The sequence below is a fragment of the Topomyia yanbarensis genome, chromosome 1 (genome assembly GCF_030247195.1).
Source record: "Topomyia yanbarensis strain Yona2022 chromosome 1, ASM3024719v1, whole genome shotgun sequence".
Taxonomy (NCBI): domain Eukaryota; kingdom Metazoa; phylum Arthropoda; class Insecta; order Diptera; family Culicidae; genus Topomyia; species Topomyia yanbarensis.
The window spans coordinates 8,058,031-8,081,029 of record NC_080670.1 but is presented as its reverse complement, the minus strand read 5'-3'; the positions used below and the strand labels follow the sequence as shown (position 1 = coordinate 8,081,029).

The window sequence follows — 22,999 nt, the reverse complement described above, 5'->3', positions numbered from 1 at the left end:
TGCGCAATACCAATATGGTCCATCTAATAACCATGCTGTAAAGATCGGATATCGTTACGGTATGACCCATAAGTGTGACGATGGATTCAAGAAGGGAGTTCCTGTGGACATGTTCCGGCTGCCCATGGGAAAATCATTACACCTGATTAATGTTTGTTCAACTGTGCCGCCAAAAGTGGAATGAAAATAGTCCGTAATTAGGACCAACCTGCAAAATTCTACAATTGTATCATTCCATTGTTAGCAGTTAGTCGAACAGTTCAGCATGAGAACAGTTTCAAGTTTTTAATCAGAAAAAATGCATTTCTTTTTTTGGATTTATTGAAATTATTTGCAGTATCTTGGTTAACCAGTCTACAAAATAATACTTGTTTATGACTTAACCTACGTATTATTTGAATTTTTGTTAGATATCTTGCACATTAATGCTACCTCAACGCACACGATACTTTATATATTTCAAGCATGATTTTCGAAAACAACGTAACTAACAAAAGTACACAAACTGAGATTATCACTTTCCCGCATTCTAAGCCTCTTAATGGGACATATTAACAAACTTTTGTTTTATTATTCGGTAATGCTGTTGAAAAATGCACGTTCGAAATAATAACGGACAAGCAACTGACACACCAGCAGTGCATAAATACAGTTTTGTCATATTAATTTCGTTAGTTTTGGTACTGCTGTAACACGTTATTTTAATTTAATCTATTTTTGTAACTAAATTTTTAAATTATACTACAATTATTCTACTAAAATTCTCAATTCATGTTTCTATAATGGTATAAAGAGCGCGCAGTTTCGTAATCCTGAACAATATAATATAGAAAAAGAGTACAAGTTAAGTTATCTTTGTCTAAGTACCACTGACACATTTTCAGCACATTTTATTTTCAGTTCTTAAAATCTATCCTACAGTAGATCAAACCTAAATACTTGTGACAATGACATTACAATTGAGATACTAAAAACGACTAATTGAAAAATGTCTAAAGTGTAAGAATGGTGAATAGAATAACGTAACACAGATTCTTCAAGGTTTTTCGGAATGTGTCCATTGGGAAAAAGACAGAAAAGAATAAACCGGAAACGGTGAAAATTCACCTTTTTATTGGACACGCTGGGAAAATATATGTCCTCAAGCAGGAATCGATTTATTTGAATCGAGCGATTTCCCAGTCTCTAGTTGGGTGCGCCATCGAGGAACTGTGATGATGTCATCACAGATTCCCAACAGTGGCGATTCTAACTCCAATGCCTCTCATGAGCCTCGCTGTTTTCAAAAAATTTGCTTGATTTTTTTCTGTTCCTTGGCACACTGCTTGTCTGCTCCTCGACTTGGAGAATCCTAGGATACTCTTTATTTACGCCGTTTATAATGCAAACCGAAATTTTCCCTTATTTGTGCGAAGGTCGCTGTGCTGGAGCAGGCGACAATGAACGCTTGAAAGGCCTTCTTCTGAAGCCATGTAACCATGTAACGAGGCCCATCATGAGATAAAAAAAACAGAGGAGCACAAAGTGAGGCTTAGCTGATTCTCTGCAAATATGGCAAACCAAAGTATAAAATTTTGTATAGTATTGTCCCCCTTTCGATATTTTTAAGCATCCTTGGCACGAACCTATTGCACTTTTGTTGATAACAGGATGTATAATATTCGTGTTTTTGTGTGTTCCTCCTAGCTCAAATCGCATAAAAACATCTATTGGAATTTTTTTGATTGAGTTGAAACTGAAACGTTAATCTGTTAGTAAAAACAAATAGATTTTTTCAGTTCTATTGTAACTTACATCTGTGGGGGAACAAACTTCATGAATACTATTATTCGGTTCTTTTAAACAGATGCAAGCACATTTCAAAAAATATGACTGATATTTTCATAAATAATAAATAGTTTCTATGGATACAATTTTTTTAGATGTCTCTAGCTCCAGCAATGCCAGTTTTAGCAAAATTTCATCAAAGTACACTGTCACTTTGACAGTGTACCTTTTCCAGGTACAGGGTAGCGTAAAACGCGTCCTCGAAAAATCATGAGAGCATTCCGTATTAACATATTTGTATTTGCTATAATATTACATCGAAATAAAAAAAGATAGGAAGAAAGTGTCGAAGAATAAACTGTATTATCTACAAAGAGCATCAAATGGCTTAGATTTATTACTTGGCGAGTATTAGGGTAACTAGAAATTTCTGGAACTTTCTCAGTTAAAACTAAAAGAAGTTTTTGGATGATATGAATTTTAATAAGAACAAGACAGCCCCGGCGGTTGAGTGGTAAGCTTAACCGCCATCCATCGCAGTTGGTCTGGGTTCAATCCCAGCTGAGGTCTTTGAGATTTTTCTGAGGTGAAAATATGTGGTCACGTCTTCCTTCTGAAGGAAAGTAAAGCCGTTCATCCCAGGTCTATGAGCTGACGTGTCGATATCAAGTCCAGAAAGTTGAGTAACCTCTCTGGTGTCGGTCTTTGGCTTTGTAGCGGAAATAGGTTGAAGGAAAATAACTAAAAAAAATATCCTCCTCCCGTGATACTTGTGGAAAGTTATGTACAGGTATAGTTCAATAACTCTGTAACGGTTGTGATTTGATATGTGTAGATCGCGTTTTTCTCCAAATATGACACCATTAAACCTAAACCACGACAGATTCTTGAACCAAACACCCTGTATTATTCTAAGAGAAGAGACGACAATAGTCTTCTTGCTTTTCTTAATGCATCTATCTATCTATCTAGGCATTTGTTATGGAGCGTGTTTGTGTGCTATTGATTGGGGATTATCTGCCTGCCAGATGGTGCTTCGGAACAAATTGTGTTTTACTCCTATTTCGTTGAAAGTCGCAGCAACGCGCGACGGGTATTAGTTAGTTTTCTCTACGAGTCCCTGTCGAAAATCTAATGCCAACAAGCCACCATTGTTGCAAGAATTCTTTTGCATGCTTTTCACTTTTGCTAAAAATAATTGTACCTCAAAGATCGTACCTGAACCAAGAATCCATCTGCATTTAAAGGCTAAATGTTATATTTATTGTTGTCTTTTTTAACAATATACGTAGCTATATCGTCATTTAAGACTATTATTCAATTTACATGAAATATTGAAACGCATGAAACGTACCGTAAACCGGGGTGACTTTGATCATCGGGGTGACTTTGATCACTCGAAACTTTTTTCGTAGATCGCTTATTAAACCAGAATAGTCTACCGAATCATTTTAGTTTGAAATGATTTTTACTCTAAACTTAGGAAATACTGGTTTGTTATACTTTTTGAGTATTTTGTTCGGTTTTTGGGTACAAAGACTACAAAAAACCGAAATTTGACTTTACCTTATTTTACCGAAGCTTCATAAAGTGTTTATTTTTTATAAAACAAATAAATCTCAGATTTGAGCAAGAGTAATAAATTACATGCGAGATTTTATTTTCCTTTAGAGTGGGATGTACCAAATTTACTTTTAAGAGTTTGTTTATTTTAAATACAATTTTTTGTGAAACTAGTTGGCAATTATTTCAATTTTTTTAAGCTAAAACACGCAACTTTTTTTATTGTTCAATATTCCAACGTGTTAAAATGGATGAAACATTTGGTACATTGATAAAACCCTGAAATAGAACAATTTTAGCAGTTTTAAAGGTTTTCAGAATCTTTTATTCTAGTTGGACACAAATTATACGAATTTTGGTTACTCGAATTTTACAGTACATTAAATACTTTGTATAATACCAATTAACATCTATTTAACAATGAGTATCTTTCCAGAATTAGTTTAAACAAACATTTGAATGAAAAACATTGACACCAATAACTTAATGTGGGTGAATATGCAGGCTAGCAAAGTCACCCCGGAATACGAAAACGGACATCAACTTGAAATCATTTTTGGAAAAATAGCTGTAAGCGGACAATTTTAGGTAAAACCATCCAATCTTGTTCTCCTTACATCAGTACATGGTTTAAAAATATTAAACTTGAAAAAAATGTCTTGCGTCTAAAAATATGCAATGATTACTTCGAAAAGTGATCAATGTCACCTCGGTTTACGGTATCTATATTGGATCTAGTAGCACTGTTTTTAACTCCTTTGAAAATATTTTGAACGCTCTTGATTGACAATACGACCAATCAGTACTGGTCCAATATTGACGTCAGGACTGGATCAAATTGGCTCGCGATTGTCTTCTCTTCTCTAAGGTATTACTAAACTAAATGCCATCAGATACACACGAATAGCAACACCTCACTCAAACCAACCAGAGTCTGTTCTGGAATTTTGGCTGATTTTTGACACAATTCTCCCACAACTTTAGTGATCTAGGACCAGGCCTGATGAGAGGGGGAGGCAGCCAGGGCAATTGCCCTGGGGCCCGGGTCGTATTTGGGGGCCCGCGTTTTTACCCGGAAGAAGGATGAAAGGAGTGAAGACCCGTTTTTATCAGTCCCTTGGCGAATTTTAAGCTGATAAAATAGGGACATTGATAAAAACGGGACATATAATTTTCTGTCATTTTAATAAACCGAAGCTCTTAAAATATTTGGTTCTTGTATATAGCCTCCCAACAGTTTCTGATTTAAATAAATTAAGTTCCCCTTAACGGGGTCTGACAGCGCAAAATTTAAAAAAAATTACATTTTAATTTTTGCATTTTTCGGATCTCTAAGATAAGAAATATATGCCCAAGAAAGGATTTACTCGAATTCAACTTGGTTCGTCTGCTAGAGCTCATCAAACTACCAACTATCAATTTTCATATGAAGCTGATAAAATCGGGTCAAAAAGCTGATAAAATCGCGGGTAGATAAAACCGTTGGCTGATAAAATTGGGTGCTGATAAAATCGGGTCTCCACTGTAGTAATTTCTTTATAATCATTCGCTTTATTAAATTGTTATATGATAAAAGTATAAAAAATGCAAACTTTATTTGATAGTTGACATTTGTTAAAACAAACGTTTTTGAAGAATTTGCCTACTTTGTGTACAAATTAAAAAACGAGTTTTATTGCTTGAATTGACGGAATACACTAGAAAATATTGAGAAGCTAATTCAAAGTATTTTCGAAGAAAGCAATAGAGCGTCAAACAAAAATGCGAGCGTACGGACAAACGCATCCGTTCTCTTCTACGTTCGCTTCTTTGCTGGTGGTGCCGGTTGTTGGCTTAGACACTGGTCGTGATTGTTTTTGAGTGAATATTTGTTCGTGTCAGATCCGTAGATATTGGTTTTGTAGCCGTTTGTGGTTTGGCATAAGATAACGGTGTGTTGTTTAAGGTTATAATAGGTGGGCTGTTCTTAGCTGGTTTTGCACAAAGTTTTCCGTGGTGCAGTGTCTTTTTGTAGAATTCGCGCATAGAAATCTACCATGGTGGCCTAACCAGTATTGTCTGATGAAACGTCCCATTTTCGGTTGATCCGCATAAAATGGTTACGTATGAAAAAGTTGGATTTTGCCGTGCATCTATAGCGGAACGATTTTTAGTTTCTACTCTGGGCGAGATGAGAAGGTAGACTGACCCTAATTAACCGGTGATTAAAATGGATAACTGTTGTATTTTTATAGCACGTTCAAGGAATTTTTCTTCTAAAAGTGCATTGCGTTGAGAAAAACGGTGATTTTGGGCCTAGCCCAAGTAACCACGAAGCATTATGTAATGGCTTTAGATATGTTCTAAATTTTCATACAAAACATATGCTGTACGGCTTTATAGTTCTATAGAGAAAATTAAAGCACACTTAGTGTGCCAGAATAGAGCTAGTTCAGAAGCACCTTAATGGCTGTCAGCAATGTTAATATAGAGCCGTTTAAAAATAACTTTTCCTTCTTTAACGATGCAACAAAAGAAAAAATAAACTTTCGATAACACACTCACCCTTCCGCTCTTCTTTCGTTTGATGTGCCGACTGTTTAAATTGACGATTTAGTACCTATGGAAATGGGGTTCAATCCCCAGTTGAAAAGCTCGTCTCAATGTGGTATACGCTTTTGATCATTGATCTGTAAGAAGATTTGCTTGTATATTCGGTTTATTCCAAACTCTACCTAGACGTTTAGTTGATTTTTTTTCGAAGAATCGTGCAGAATTTGCATTTTGATTTTACGTTATTTACGTATTTTTTTACAGGCACAAAATGAGAGTGAACGAACATTTTGATAAAATATTGCAGTGACGCCAATCGTAGTCCAATTCTAAATGTCTAATTTAAACGTTAATTACAACGAGTGGATCTAACAGCCCTACTGATAAATGATAGTGTGACAGCTAGATTGTTTAGCATGAACAAAACGACAACAGAACACACAAAAATTCTCGTTTCCTTGAAAAAGGTCCAATAAGGACCGAAACGTTGGAGAAATAGAACAACGAGTGTTCTTGATTTTTATTGACTGAAACGCCGATCTTCAAATCATAAATTGTCACAATAACAGTCGAAAGTACACTAATTTACGTTTATTACATTATCATTTATTACAGGAATGCACACGAGTTTAGGTGATTATTGGAACGCATAGGTATATGTGTTAATTTAATCAGTCGGCATGTCAAACAAAAGAAAGAAAGAAAGGAAGAAGGGTACGTTAGCGAAATAGAAATTTTTCTTTTGCTGTGTCGATAAAGAAGCGAAATTATTTAAAAAAACCTATTTTAATCCACCTAGCGGTGCGATTGTGCCTTTCTCAATCATGAATCACGATAATGTGTGCGTTGTTTATATTCATTAAAAACTTTTAAATGCATATATTACATTTTATTATTATACATCACATGACAACTATATACAGGAAAATAAATCATTATTCGAGATCTAAAATTTTGAAAAAGAAAAAACAGCCACGGTAATATTGAACTGAAAAAAAAAGGTGCGAAATCGGCAAAGTCCCAAAAAGTCGATTTTAAAAAAAAAGATTTTCGAAATAACATAAAATCTCGACGTTTCATGCATTTTAAAGACGTTTGTCATCAAAAATACGAATTCGATTTCTGAAATTTCATGTGGTCCCCCCTTTGAAAAAAAATTTGAGTTCCGGCTTATATGGGAATTTCATATGTGACCGGACGGTTTAGTCTATATTTCCGGAACCATACAAGCGATCCGTACGAAATTTAATAGACATCTATGGGAATATTATAGCTATCATTTGGGACTAAGTTTGTGAAAATCGGCCCAACCATTTCCGGGAAACTGATGTGAGTTCGTAAATTTTGAAAGATGGCCGCTTTTCCCGGGCACTTCCGGAACCGTCTATGGTGGTTAATGTAGTCAACGAAAGCTTTGTTGGCCGTCGGTGACCTAGAACAGCAAATTTAAGTTGTTTGAGAGACATTTTAGCGAAATTTTTACCTTTTTTGCTTTCATCGGAGTATCGGTTTAAATCACAATTTGCTATGTGATCGCACGCCACAACCTGTAACTCCGGAACCGGAAGTCGGATCGGGATGAAATTAAATAGCCATTTACGGGGACGCAATACCTTTCATTTGAGGCCAAGTTTAGTCGAATCGGTCTAGCCATCTCCGAGAAACCGATGTGACTGTTATTCTGAATTTAGATACTTCCGCCGGGGCTTCCGGAACCGAGGATGGTGGCCAATGTGGCCAAATAGACTTTGAATGGATGTTAGTGACCTAATACTACAAATCGAAGCAGTTGTGGTCATATTTTGGAAAAATTTTCACCTTTATACATTCATTGCAGAATTTATTAAAATCGACATTTTCTGCGTGTTCGTACTTATCACCCTGTAATTCCGGAACCGGAAGTCGGATCCATTAGAAATTCAATAGCAGCCTATGGGAACGTTGCACCTTTCATTTGAGACTAAGTTTGTCAAAATCGGTTCAGCCATCTCTGAGAAAAATGAGTGACATTTTTGGTCACATACACACACATACACACACATACACACACATACATACATACACACATACATACACACACACAGACATTTGCCGAACTCGACGAACTGAATCGAATGGTATATGTCACTCGGCCCTCCGGGCCTCCGTTAAAAAGTCGGTTTTCAGAGCAATTGCAATACATTTCTATTGAGAAAGGCAAAAACACAGCTCTATTTTAACATTGCTGATAGCCATTAAGGTGCTTCTGAATTAGCTCTATTCTGACACATTCTTTCGTCTTTTCCGACACTAAGTGTGCTTTAATGAGCTTTATAGAATTTTGAAGCCGCAAAGAATATGTTTTGTATGCGACCATTGAATCTAAAGCCATTAAATAATGCTTCGTGGTCTCTCCTTACCCCTAACCTTACCAATTCCCCAATCCTTCCCATCAGGAAAATCATGAAAAGACGATTCATGGCAAGGCACAAATCTCCGATCAACATGGGGAACGTGCTATTTGAGCTAGAGGCTACTGATTTCTGTTTCCTGAGTACCCGCAAATTGAAAAACTCGTAGCTAATAGGAACAGGAAGCTGTCGAAATTCACCTGTCTGGCACGCTATCTGTGGATGTGGCAATATGAGTCAACCGGAGACTAATAGAAACTACGGACTCACGAATTTCTCATGGCTGAAGAGGTACTAACTCATACTGAACTAGACGGCTTAGGTTGTAAAGGGCCCGGCAGTAATACAAGCCTTGGGACCCGACGCGGCTGTCGACGGCCCTGTCTAGGACTATTTCAATAAGTAGAATTGAGTCATTAAATACGGGTCCATATACGCGAAATAAAAGTATCATTACTAAGTAATGAGATTACTGGAATTGTATGGGGATTCCATCATTACTCGCTTTAGACATTTAATAGTGACATTACTAGTCAGTAATGACATTCCGAACGGCTCGTGTGGGAGCCCCTAACACCGAGCGTGAAATCTCAATCAGTAGTGTATTTTATTTGTATCGCGCCTACTGTTGATATGGATAGAAAACACACAACTAACCCTGAAGGGACACGCGGATGTTTTATAAACAAACACCTTCTTCCCTCCTAATAGGCGCTTGATTAAGTTTATTTAGTTACTACTACTCGTCGGGTTGAGTGTTTTCATCGTCGTCAACCGTCAACTCGATGCGGTCCATCATAGAACTTCCTATTGACCATAATCGACGTACATGTAATTCTCTGAACACCCAGAAGAGGGTGCACCCGACTGACTAGACTAGAACCGATGATAGTGATCCGGCAGTCCGACGCACCCCTAGTCGCGTTCTACCCTCAAACTCGCTTGCGCGCTGGCTCGAGCTAAGGCCGGACATCCTCCACTGCGCAGTTTACAAGTAGTTGATGCATTTTTTATTCGCGTCGTCGTTGAAAACGATCGTATCCCCCCGCATCATCGAAGTAGGCATCAGAGGTGTATCATTAGGAGTCCAAGGAGACGCATTGTGTTTTTTGTTTCGCTGTTGTTCATCTGGTGTGTGCGCTCGAACAACACTAATAAAACCCAAATATTTATGACGCTAATTTTACTACCGGTCCGCGAGGTGTTTCTTTTTTTTTGTCCCGTCTCTTCGCATCAGATTGGCAATTATTTGCCCCGGATCGGCAAACTTGTACCTAATCCACCTTGTGGCCAAGAAGATGGGCGGGGGGAGTTCTATAAATATGCACAATCTGGTCAATAATTCAACGATCTTACGAAAAGTCATTAGGAGATGGGCGATCGTTTTTTATGTCTTGGTGTTTTTTTTTTTGCATGGGTTTCCCCCCTTCACGCCAGCAGCTTCTGCAGACAGTGACGGCTGTCCACCGGAGCGTAAAGTACCCGTGTGTGTCTAATTTACCGGAATGCTCTTGACTTTGAAAGCGTTCGAAGTTGAGAGATGACTGGTGGTATTCTAATTGGGGTAAAGGAGCTAGTTTTGAGAATGTTTACCTTCGAAAAGTGACGATCAGACTTCGAATCCTTCACGAAATGCGTAATTCATTCTGTATGGGAAACAGTAATGTGTTTTTCAATCCTTACGAAAATAGTGTTGTAATTCTTGGAGATTTATCTCTCGGTATAGCGAATAAAATTTACATTTTTATGTGCACAGTACCTACTAATAATTTGAAAACTTGCTGCAATTATCATATGTGTGTGAACCCCGTCAGTACCCGAACAGACAATCGCGAACAAGTGTTGTGGTAAACAAGGCAAGCCATGCTTTTAACCTAGACTGTGATAAACTAGGCAACTCATCACTTCACTAAAAGCAATAATGCTTCATGACGAGGGCATCCCGGAGCGACAATGAATTCAGTTCTCCATTACTTTCCCATCCCGGTCATGGTCGACATTCATGCAAGGTTTTTTTTCCCTTGGAGTTGGACGAAGCTGAATTAATATTAGATGTTGTCCTCCAATTTTGAAATCTGTCTAGATTACCTAGTGGACCGATCCATTCCTGGTACTCATTAGTAAGCCTTTGGCATATTGATTTCATTCAACTTCAATACCATAACCGTACACTCGTACCTTGCGCTTAACTCCACTCATTAGGTTCTCTACAACAGCTTCTTCTGTACGGAAACCCATTTTTTCTTCATGCCTTCCTTAGATTTGACCTTCTTGAGATGCTTCCATAGTGCCTGCTTCACACTTGCCCAGCATTTTTCGATAAACCTTAGTTCCGGTACGTTGGGGGGTTCCTATTTTTGGGTACGAAAGTGACCCCGTTGGCTTCGTACCACTCCAGGACAACATTTGAATAGTGGCACGAAGCTAGATTCGGCCAGAAGGCCGTATGGCCCTCGTGATGGTTCAACAGAGGAAGCAAATGCTTCTGTAGATACGCCTTTCAAAGTTTGCCAATAAATACATGATTTGGCAAGCGATCTGTTTATATGGTAAGCGGAGTGCACCGTTCGTGACTGTAAACGGGGAGATCTCCCCGTTTCATGTATTTATTGGCAAACTTTGAAAGGTTCTGCTTCCCTACTTTCTCATCGAACTTGTGCTGGGCGGTGAAGCACAGTAGCCCTGGAAGCTGCCAGCGGTCGGCCTTAACGTAAGTCTCATCATCCATGACGAGACAATGAGGCTCAGAGTTTGGCAGTAACGTTTAATCACATGACTCACCGGTGACTGCACGATTCCAAGTTGTTTTCCAATGTCACGATGAAGGAGTTGAGGATTTTCCAGGTGCTTGCGCAAAATCAATTTGCGACGTTGTTTTTCGTGTGAAACCATTTTTTCCAATTTCCGAAAAACTGACTGCAGTATAAACAATACACTCTAAATGACTTCTACCCAAATTGTCAAGAGAAAATGCCCAATGGGTTATTTTCTACAGCGTTCTATCCGTGATTCAATTTGATGTGGGACAGCATTGAAATTTATCCATCAGTTGTCGCAAGATAAACATGGTCCGTCGAAACTCGTCCAGCGAAGCAACGGGTGCAGTCTGCTAAACAGGATACGGGAGAGTCCGTATGCACAGCATTTGTTATGCCCCAGTAATAATTACACTGTAGCTTATGTCCCTTATTGCAGCTGGAGCTAATGCCCAGATTCCGCCCTTTTCGATGATCTTAGGTGCCGGTCATACACCACGTAGACTCTTAAGGGAGGACGGGGTGGTCTAGTATAAGTCTGCGTTTGTCTACATTGGGGGACTATTAAGCTTAAAGTATTAAACTACTCGATTCAGCTGCAGTTTCGAACAACCTAAGAGTAGAAATTTGTTACAAAATTAAAAAAATAACCTAAATGTTTCATTGTAGTTCGAACTTGCAAGTATCTCATTATTCCGAACTCGGAAAGTTACGTAGACTGGTAAAATCCTGCTTACTACGAGGGTTAGTCTAAAATTTTGGTCGACGAGTTTTATGAACGGTCTCTTATCTTCTTCAATCCTTTTTTGCCTTTCTCATATAGAAAGGTTATGCAATCGCTCTAAAAATCGTCAACCTAATCCCGGCCCGGAGGACCGAATGTCAGTTCGTCGAGATCGGAAAATATCCGTGTGTATGTGTATATGTGGAAAAAATGTCACCTCTGTTTCTCAGAGATGACTGGACCGATTTGCACAAACTTAGTCTCAAATGAAAGGTACAACCTTCCCATCGCTATTGAATTTTTTGTTGATTGGACTTCTCGTTCGGGAGTTACGGGTTGAAGAATGCGACCACACAGCAAATTCCCATATACACTGAAATAAAAAATTCTCAAAGGGGACAGTAAGGGCAAATTTCAAAATCGGATTTGTATTTTGGATGCCAAATGACTTTAAAATGCATGAAACGTTTGAGATTTGATGCAATCTCGAAAAAAAGATTTTGACAAAAAAAAATTGACTTTGGAACATTTTTGCATTTCTCATATAGAAAGGTTACGCAATCGCTCTAAAAATCGTCAACCTAATTTTTTTGGCTTGTATAGGCTTAGGTAGGAGTATGCAGTAAAAAGAGTATGCTACTTTAAAATTATAACTAGTTTAAAATTACTTAACGGATCTTCCTCCTTAATTCGCCGCTGGTTGCAAGCGATGTTTCAGTGTCGACACATAGTATCTCAAAATCATGGCTGACGATCCGTTGTATGTACTATGTGCAAATCGTACTGAATATGTAATATGCATTTCCACCATTGTATTGAACATAATGAGCCATGGAATCGTAGTTTGGACAAATGAGGAAGGCACAATTGCACCACTAGGTAGATTAAAACAGGTTTTTATTTATACCTCCTCTACTCGTTTGTCCATTAAATGACAGCTCAAAGTGATCGTTGTAGCTATCAACCATTTATATAAGACCTATCAACAGATTTCCGACGGAGTCGTTAAATGTAGCCGGTTCCTCATATTGTTGATCATCTCGTAATACGTTCGCGCGTCGTTCCTGGTAAAGTTACGAGCACTTTTTGGTCGTATTCTTTGTTATGAGCAAGAATTGTTTCTGATGTGTAGCCGCTGCAAACATTCAACTCCTAGTCTGGTTTTTCTTGCCGGTAGCTCTGACAGTCAACGTTGAACCAACCATTCCACTAATTTCCACGTGTGATACGCAACGCTTCTGAGACTAAGGCAGGTTTCTAGACAAAAAAAATATCTGGACGCAGCGCAGATTGCTGACCCCCTTGCAAATTCAAGCTTGCTTTCACCGATAAATTTTCCCGAAAACTGATAGTCTGGTAGGGATTTTGTGGTTGCGGACTCAAACCATACTTTTCATCCGATTTTTCTTCATTTCTACATACGATTTCGCTTCCTCAGGATGCCTCCGGAGTGCCTGTTTAGTGACAACACAGTATTTCTCAACTGGCCGCAATTAAGATCGTTTGGAACGAAATTGCCCTCCTTAACCTCATACTATTCTAGAATATCTTTCGAGTAATGGCACGAGGCCAAATCCGGCTAGAAGAGCGTAGAGCCATCGTGAGACTTCAGAAGTTGAAGTAGATGTTTTCGGAGGCATTCCTTTCAAGTACACCTACCCATTGACCGTTCCGGTTATCCTGAGTGCACCGTTTTCCACAGAAACAAATAGCTTGCCAAATCATGTAGTTTTATCAATTTTAGACATCTGCTTTTTAACTTCCTCAGGGACGTTATTCATGACGAGATCAAGTTTTATAGCACACTACAAGGGCAATCTAAGTTTTATCAGTGGCTATAAAACTACCATAAAACCTCAATTGTTACTAGGGTTCTCTTTTGGCAATTTTTGATATTCTGATTCCATCCTGCCGACGTACTATTTAAAAACACGACTTGAAGATTGAACCATTCCCTGCTTCTTACTATTGGTATGTTGATACATCCGGATTTTCTAGGTACGCGCGCAAAATTTGTTTATGACGGTGATATGCTTCTGAAGCCATTTTTGCAACCGTTGGTAGTTGGTACTTACACAATGTAAACAATAAACGTTGAACTAATTTCACCCCAAATTTTAGCTGAAAATTTTTAAAGGAATTTTTTGACTGAAATTTGAAAGTGATGAAATTTGATTCCGCTCACCTTTTAGTCCAAAATTGGAAACATTACTTGTGAACACATCTAAACAGCTCATGTACGTTTCATGTACGTATTTGGCATAGTTTACAGTTATTGGATGTTGGTAGGTTCTACATAATTTCATTTCACTTCATCAGAAGTATTCCTTTTCTCAATTATTGTCAATTTCCTAAGATTATCATTTGCATTCTTTACTTACTTTTTGGTTTATCTGATTCCCGTCCTACCAGTAAATTGGAGTCCGTAGGAAGAAAGTGCCTCACACCTTTCCAACACGCTCTCAGAATAATCCTTCGGTTTTGTAAATTTCACCGTTGATAGTGTCCGTTGTGGCAAAAATTACTCGTTACTTTCCACGGGTAGCCGATTACCTGCCAAATAAGGTGTTTCGATGTGAATTTCAAAATTGTGATCCATTGACAACGGAACATTTGTTTAGAACTCTTGAGACCGTTTTTTCGGGATTATTGGAATTCGATTCACTTCCGTGTTAAGCGCATAATCACACTTTTACACAATCATTGACTACAGTGAAGACCCGTTTTTATCAGCCCCTTGGCGAATTTTAGGCTGATAAAACAGGGACATTGATAAAATCGGGACATATATTTTTCTGTCTTTTTAATAAAACGAAGCTCTCAAAATTTTCTTCTTTGGTCCTTAGATATCGCCTCGCAATGCTTTCCAATTATTTGCTTCCCCTTAAGGAGGTCTGACAGTGCATTTTTATTTTTGCATTTTTCGGATATCTAAGATATGAAATATATGCCCAAGAAAGGATTTATTCGAATTCAACTTGATTCGTCTGCTAGAGCCCATCAAACTACCAACTATCAATTTTCATGTGAAGCTGATAAAATCGGGGGTAGATAAAATCGGTTCTCCATTGTATTAAATTTATGACGGCCAAATTATTCAAAAACGCACTTAGCAGGCAGATCGTTCCATCCTACTAATCAACGAGATTTTTCCACATCAACAACAATTAATTCTTTTTTATCTTTCATTCATGACAGTTCTTCTTTGTGATGCGTAAAAAAACTAGTCAAGTGTCAACGCTACACGTTATCCATCACGGATGCATGCCAATGTCCGTGTGGTTCGGCGTTAAGTTCACACCAGGTTCGTATATTGACCCCGACCGGGGTACAATCAAATCTTTAACGCGGAGTTTTTCCACTACTCGCAGGTGGCCACAGTACCTTCTTCGGATTGCTCAACACCTTCGTACACATCGTCATGTACACGTACTATCTGTTCTCTGCGCTTGGACCCCAGTTCCAGAAGTACCTCTGGTGGAAGAAGTACCTGACTACCCTGCAAATGGTGAGTTGAGGAGCAGTTTGATCCAGCGAAATCATGTTACATTATTCTAACGGTTTGTCATCTGTTGTAGGTCCAATTCGTCGCAATCATGGTGCACGCCTTCCAGCTGCTGTTCATCGACTGCAACTACCCGAAAGCATTCGTCTGGTGGATCGGAATGCACGCCGTTATGTTCTTCTTCCTGTTCAACGAGTTCTACCAAAACACGTACAAAGCGAACAAGGTAAGGATCTCCGTTTGTTTATTTGTGAACCGCGCTGTCAAAAATTTGCAACGGCGCCGCCTACTGCGATCCGTATATGCATACTTGCGATAATTAAATCCGCTAAATCTCGGGAAAGTTTTCAATGTGACCTAAGTACCTCTTTGCGTATACATTTCCATCTGTCGGTAGCTTCAATCAACCCCTTAACTCTATTTTGTTTGCCAACATCGTCGGCTGGGTTACGCAGGTCACACTAGTCAAAAGTTTCATATTTTATCAATCCATTATCACGTGTTCCATGATGTATTTGACTGCGGCCGTATTACTTGAAACAGATACTGACTTGTGCTTCTTCATCCGACTAGCTCTCTCTTCCCTCCCACCTCAGTAGGGAGATGTCGATACTCAAATCTCTTCCGAAACAGCATTGGTTAGTTATGCAAGTGGACATTTCAAATAAATGTCCATTGCTTAATCGGCTTTGGTGGCATTGAATTCGGTCCGCCAAACGGCATTCCATTCGTTGTGAATTGGATGAGAAAACTAAGCGATTGAAAGAGCTGAGTTGTGACTTTTTTGCTTGGGGGAATGTTGCACATGCAAATGGCAGCGGGTTTGTTTGATGGTTGGATTATATTCTTTTATTACTGACTTCTGCAGTTCTTTTGAGGATTATGTGTGAATTTTCGGGAATGATTATTTTAGTAAACTGAGTTGTTTTCAATTCCTATATAAGATACGTCGCGATGAAAGCTCTTATTCGTTTAGGTGCATTGGAGTTTTTTCCTGATGGTGATCTATAAAAGAAAAGCAACCTATGAATTATTGTTGTTATTAACAACTTTGTTTGCTAGAAAATTTCGAAGTCAAAATGATGGTTCTAGGAGCATTAAACGATTGTATGTCGTTTCCCGGAATACCATTTCCCGGAATGTACTATTTCGCGGAATATTTCCCGGAATGTACCGTTTCCCGGAATACTATTTTCCGGAATGTACCATGTCCCGGAATACCATTTCCCGGAACGTACTTTTTCTCGGCAATTTGTTATACTATTGAAATCTGAAGTACTTTAAGAACATTTGCATTTAGAACTATGTTACTACTCAAATTTTTGTTTGGTTCCCTTCACAGCTTGTCTTTGCTCGCTGATCATATTAATGAATTTGAAAAACTAATTCTCATCAGGAATCAGTAGCGTCTGGCTCAAATGGCACGTTCCCCATGTTGATCGGAGATTTGTGCCTTGCCAAGAATCGTCTTTTCATCATTTTCCTGATGGGAAGGATTGGGGAAGTGGTAAGGTTAGGGGTAAGGAAAACAACGACACATTACAATTAAAACAGAGCATTCTGCACCCCCGGAGTGATGCTGAACGATCTGCAGGTGCTACAACAGCAGGAATAAAACTTCCAACCCCCGGAGGGATTTAGAACCTCTACTCAAACAGTGAGCGGATATATCAACACCCTCGAGGGGATATTGAGATAACAGAACGACAATACCCCCGAAGAGATATTGTCATTCAAATACGGCTAAAAAACTATAGCTCTTTACCACACTGGGTTAGGAACAGAAGCATATCCTTAAATGTCAGCTCTCTGTACATAGGTTCATCTATGTATGGAGAACCAAAAATCCGGATGCGCAATTGCATTAATACAGGGCAATTGCATATCAAATGATATGATGTTCCGTAATCGGATTCATAAAAAATCACATGAATAATACTCAGCGCGCTGAATAGTAGCCATGTGATAATTGAGTTTGCAATGTCCAGTCAGTGCCCTGACCAGAATACTGCAGTTGTGCTTGGAAAAATGCAACAAATTTCTTGACATTTTCGGACTCACATCCGGCAGAAAAGCCTTTGTTTGAACGCAAGTTTGCAAGCTACGCCAATGATTGGCATGTTCGAATGCAGTCCAAGAGCGAATCTTGTGCTTTATCCAACTTATTGACAGTGGTAGAACTGGTTCTGGACCAACGAAATCAGTCGCAGCGCCAGCTCTAACCAATTCGTCCGCCCATTCATTTCCAGTAATACCGGAATGACCGGGTACCCATAGAAGGTAGATAGCATTTGAAATGCTAAGTTCTTCATGCGACATGCGATTACTAATTTCAATCTCGAATCTGCCGAACTAAGTGCTTTCAGGGCAGCCTGACTGTCAGAGCAAAAATAGTTTCTTTTACCGCAAATTCCCTGTTGAAGTGCGGATTGTACGCCACACAGAATCGCAAAGATTTCTGCTTGGAATACGGTACAGTATCTACCAAGCGAATGAGATTGGTTTAATCTCATCTCATGACAATAGACACCAACACCGGCTCGGCCCTCCAACAAAGAACCGTCCGTATAACAAACTACGTATTCTTCAAGTTGTCGCTCCATCCAGCCAGACAGCCATTCCTCACGAAGAGGAATTCTCACATTGAAAGTTTTAGTAGGAAAACTACATGTGAGTGTAAGGTCACTGGGAGCAAGTGTATATTCATCCCAAGTAACCATTTGGGGCCACAGTCTTGTGTGGCTAGTTACACGATCTATTGGGTTACTGTTCCAGAGCCCAGTAACCTTAAGACGGTATGCACAAGAAAGTGCTTCTTGTTTCAGAAACACATATTTATGTTCAAGAGTGCCTCGAGAGCAGCAGTAGGTGTTGTCGAGAACGCACCAGTCATCGTCATCAAGACCATTCTCTGAAGATGGTTTAACTTTGATTGGATTGTCATGACTTCTCCCTTCTGCCACCAAACAAGGCACCCGTATGGCAGTATTGGTCTAACAATTGTTGTGTAGATCCACTGAATGTACTTGGGTTTGAGTCCCCAGGATTTGCCGAAAGCCCGTCTACATTGGCCAAAGGCCATGCAAGCTTTCTTGATCCTGAAATCGATGTGAGCTGTCCAATTAAGTTTTGAGTCGAGAATTACCCCAACGTACTTAACTGGATCTTCGACAATAATTTCAGAGTCAAAAAACTGCAATGGACGAGCTCCGGTTGTAATCCTTCGTTGCGTGAAAAGCACCATTGAGGTTTTATTTGGATTAACTGATAGTCCAACCTGAAGACACCACCGCTCAACAACACATAAGGCTTGTTGCATCAAATCAAAAAGTGTGTTAATGCAAATACCGGTGATCATTATATGATAATCATCGGCGAAACCATACGTCGGAAACCCAAGCTCATTTAGTTTTCTCAACAAGCTATCGGCGACAAGGTTCCATAGAAGTGGTGAAAGTACACCACCTTGAGGACATCGGCAGACACTCAGTTTCGTCATCTCTACTTGTCTTAACGATGAGCACAGATGTCGGTTGCTAAGCATTGCGTGTATCCAGTTCGTGATATATGAAGGTACTCCATGATCTCGTGCTGCTTCCAAAATGGATTCGAAAGACACGTTGTCAAAAGCACCTTCAATATCGAGAAAAACTCCTAAACTTAATTGCTTTTGTGAAAAAGCTTTTTCAATGTTGTAGACAACATTGTGTAACAGGGTGGTAGTAGACTTCCCCCGCTGATATCCATGTTGCATTGCATGCAGCGGGTGCTCGCCCAAGCTACCATCCCGAATGTAGTGGTCGATTAAACGTTCCACTGATTTGAGAAGGAAGGAGGTCAGACTGATCGGTCTAAAGCTCTTTGCCTCCTCATAAGTTACGCGGCCACCTATGGGAATGAATTTGACAGTTATTTCCATAACTGACATACTTCAACCCGCCGGATGCCACGCGGCCTCTAGGCTGGTTTTGTCCGGAGAAAGATAATAGAGTTATCAACCTCCTAGTGGACCACAGCCAGTTACTGGGGAGTTCGCCCGGCTCTTCCCAGGCTCCGTTCGCCATTGAGAATATTTTAAACCCCCTCAACAATTTTACCCATAGCACGGGTCGCATGACACTATGGAATTGGGGTTCCCTGTTTGGTGTTACCACCGGAACAGGTAGTCCGTAGTGTAATTCTTAGCCGGTTGAAACAACCACTACCGACACTACACGGCTTATCTAGGCTGTTCGGAGAAAGAAGCTGACATTGATGGACAGCTCCCATAGATGGCCGAACATCCGACAATTTCGAAGTCAAAATGATGGTTCTAGGAGCATTAAACGATTGTATGTCGTTTCCCGGAATACCATTTCCCGGAACGTACTTTTTCTCGGCAATTTGTTATACTATTGAAATCTGAAGTACTTTAAGAACATTTGCATTTAGAACTATGTTACTACTCAAAAAATTGTTTGGTTCCCTTCACAGCTTGTCTTTGCTCTCTGATCATATTAATGAATTTGAAAAACTAATTCTCATGCATATGTAATTTTATTTGAAATCGAAGGTCTAGAAAATAGCTTATGCTAAAAAGAAGGTGATATCAAAGAAGGTCGTAATTTAATTTAAAATTAATAGCATTTCAATAACATGCTACGAAAATTTTAAAGAAGGCCAATCGATTTCATTGTAGTTATTGTATTTGAATCAATGAAGTTCTAAAATTATTTCCATCAAATTGATTTCCATTGATTTATTATTGTTCCAAAAAAGGCTAATTCACATAGAAATTTTAGGAAATGTTTTTATTTTTTTTATCTAATCTTCTTTATTTTTACCTTTTATCTAATCTTCGTGAAAATCAGTCAACGTATTCAGGGCATTTTTAGAGTACTGTGATTGGTTATCATAAAATTGTTGCCAACGGTGTGAAAAAACATTGCCAAACCAATTTCAAAGATGGCCGCATTTCGAGACGCTGGAGAAAATAATTCAGAATATGCTGTGAATATTTCAAAGCTCGTGGTTTGAAGTGGATTTGAAAAAAACGCATTTGAAGTTTTTAGTACGCTTGGAGCTTACCTAAAAACGATAGGACAGAATTATTAGTATATACAATTAGGTATTCTGTTCGCCTTCCATTTTCTATTATATCATTTTATTTCAATAACAAAATTTCCAAATCTTAAAAATTCTACAGTGGTGTATTACCGAAGATTACCACGCGAAGGAATCGATTCGAAATAGTAAAAGAATTGAAAATATACCAGTTTAACTCAATCCGTAAAATTTGGAACGAATATGAGGCAAAATATAGGGATCTGTTAGTCAGGAATTAGACGGTCATGAATTTATGAAATTTATTCACCCCTTCACTACCTGCCGGGGGAAAATTGGAAAGTATTTGTTTCTATTTTGGTACCCATTTAATTCATTGATATCCCATCCATTTGAATGCTTTTTATTCCTCACTCAATTTTTTAAATCCTTCCATAAATTCATTTTATGATCAATTTAAATAAGTTTTCCTAAAATTGCGGAATTGAAAAGATTAAATCTTTAGAATGACAGTTTTGCAATCTTGTTGCTATCTTGTTTTTTACCACAATAACCACTCAAGATAAAAAAAAATTGAAAATATTTTCAAACAACTTTTCATGTTCTGAAGTAGGTAAAATCTCCTACAACACAATTAGCTGCATAGCAGGTCTTCTAAAAATAAGTTTGGTCGGTGAGGTACGATTTTTTTTTATTTTCCGGGAAATGGTATTCCGCGAAATGGTTTTTCCGGGAAATAATACACTCCGGGAAATAGTTTTCCGGGAAATGATACATTCCGGGAAAATGGTACATTCCGGGAAACGATATTCCGGGATATGGTACATTCCGGGAAATAGTTTTCCGGGAAGTGGTATTTCGGGGAATGGTATACCGGGAAATGACGTACAACCGCATTAGATTATACGTCGATTCCCGGTTTACCATTTCCCGGAAAACCATTTTCCGGAATGTCATTTCCCAGAAAACCATTTCCCGGAATGTACCATTTCCCGGAAAACCATTTCCCGGAATGTACCATCTCCCAGAATATCATTTCCCGGAATGTACCATTTCCCGGAATACCATTACCCGGAATGTACTTTTTCTCGGTAATTATTTATACTATTGAAATCTAAGTAAGCATGTAATTTGAACTTTAAGAACAAATCCAGAGCTATGTTGACTTACATATATGGTATTCTATAGCATTCAAAATCTTATTATTTTATAGAAGGCAATATCATGAACAATCATAGAGATTTTGAGCCGAGTTTATAGAAACAGCCCAACGAATCATGTGTTTTTTACCTTCCAAGATGTTTGTGGACCTGCATACACGTGGCCTGGTTACATATAGAGAATTCTGGTTTCTAAAAACTTTAATTATCACGAGCGTTTACAATTAACCACTTTTTTCGTTAATGGTCTTCCAGAGGAATGGGTTAAATTTATCGTCGAAATCAAAAGATTTCATTTTCGCCGTTACAGAAGAGTAATCTTGGATTTGTTAAATTATTTTAACAAGGAATCCGGGAAAAAGAAATATTTTTCCTTTTGTATGAGTCATTCCATTTACGTATATTTAGATGGAACACCGAGAGAGCTACCAACTTTTAAACTAAACTAACCTATTCTCCTCTATTCTTTATTTCACATTATTCAGCGACAAAAAAAATTACAATCAAGATATGATAACCTTTATAGATATTAATTGAAAGTGCTGGAATAAAACATGATGACATTCTTCTGCATTCCAAGTTTTTGTTTGGTTCGCTTGACACCTTATCTTTGCTCTCTGATCATATTAATAAAAAACAAGCTCTCATAAACCAATAAAGTACCAGAAAACAGACTATGCTTAAAAAAGGCAAAGTCTCAAAGAAGATTGTTATGAATTATTAATTTCCAAAAAAAGTATTCAAATTTTAAAGAAGACAAATTCAAAAATATTTTTCATGATTTGCTCATCTCCAAAAGAAGGCGAATAAGCTCATAGAATAACAATTATAATTCAAAAAGTTATAACCCCACAGAAAATCCTCCCGATTTTCCCACCGACTAAATCGGTTTGCGTCGGCACAATCGGCCGACTATGCCACCAATTAATCGGTCGATTGTTGCTCCGACTCTTATGGGGGTTTAACATGGACGTCAGCCGACGCGACAACCGATTAAATATGACAGACGAAATCTGTTGAAATCGGTCTATTTCAACCAATTAAATCGATCGATTAGTTGATAGTTTAAAACTGGAACCAGATTCACACAGATTAAAACTGGCGATTAATACACCGAGCAAAATTTACATTGAATTTCCATAAAAACGTCTTATGACTTTCAGACATAAGGATTTTAAATGGATTTTATGAGTCTGTCTTATGATTTGGAGGGGAAATTTTTCAAATCCATCTCTTATTATTTTCATAAGACAATTTTATGAAATTTATGAAAATGTCCGATTGAACGCCATAGGTGCCCATTTATGAAAATTTCTGACATTTATAAGCAGAAAATATAGTAGACATAATGATTTTCATAGAACAGTCTTATGAAATTCATCACAATGTTCGAATGAATGCCATAAGTTTTTTATTTATGGATATTATTGTGCATTTACATTAAAAATAGAACATGGCTGACATTTTTCGATCGTTTTTAGTAGACAAAAAATCAACACTAAAAACAACCTTGAGAGGATATTAGGTTTTACACCAACCGACATAACCCCACAAAATGA

General features: G+C 38.4%; 1 protein-coding gene across 4 annotated transcripts in view; it reads left to right on the top strand.

Annotated features, from left to right (window-relative positions):
- The window catches only part of LOC131676782 (elongation of very long chain fatty acids protein AAEL008004), a 153,058-nt gene that overhangs the window by 124,895 nt on the left and 5,164 nt on the right, over window positions 1-22,999 (top strand). For all 4 annotated transcript variants that reach the window (XM_058956090.1, XM_058956089.1, XM_058956087.1 and 1 more), the window contains 3 exons: window positions 14,931-15,036; window positions 15,104-15,240; window positions 15,311-15,463. In XM_058956090.1, coding sequence (XP_058812073.1) covers window positions 14,931-15,036; window positions 15,104-15,240; window positions 15,311-15,463 — 396 coding nt within the window. The remainder of the gene's footprint in view (window positions 1-14,930; window positions 15,037-15,103; window positions 15,241-15,310; window positions 15,464-22,999) is intronic.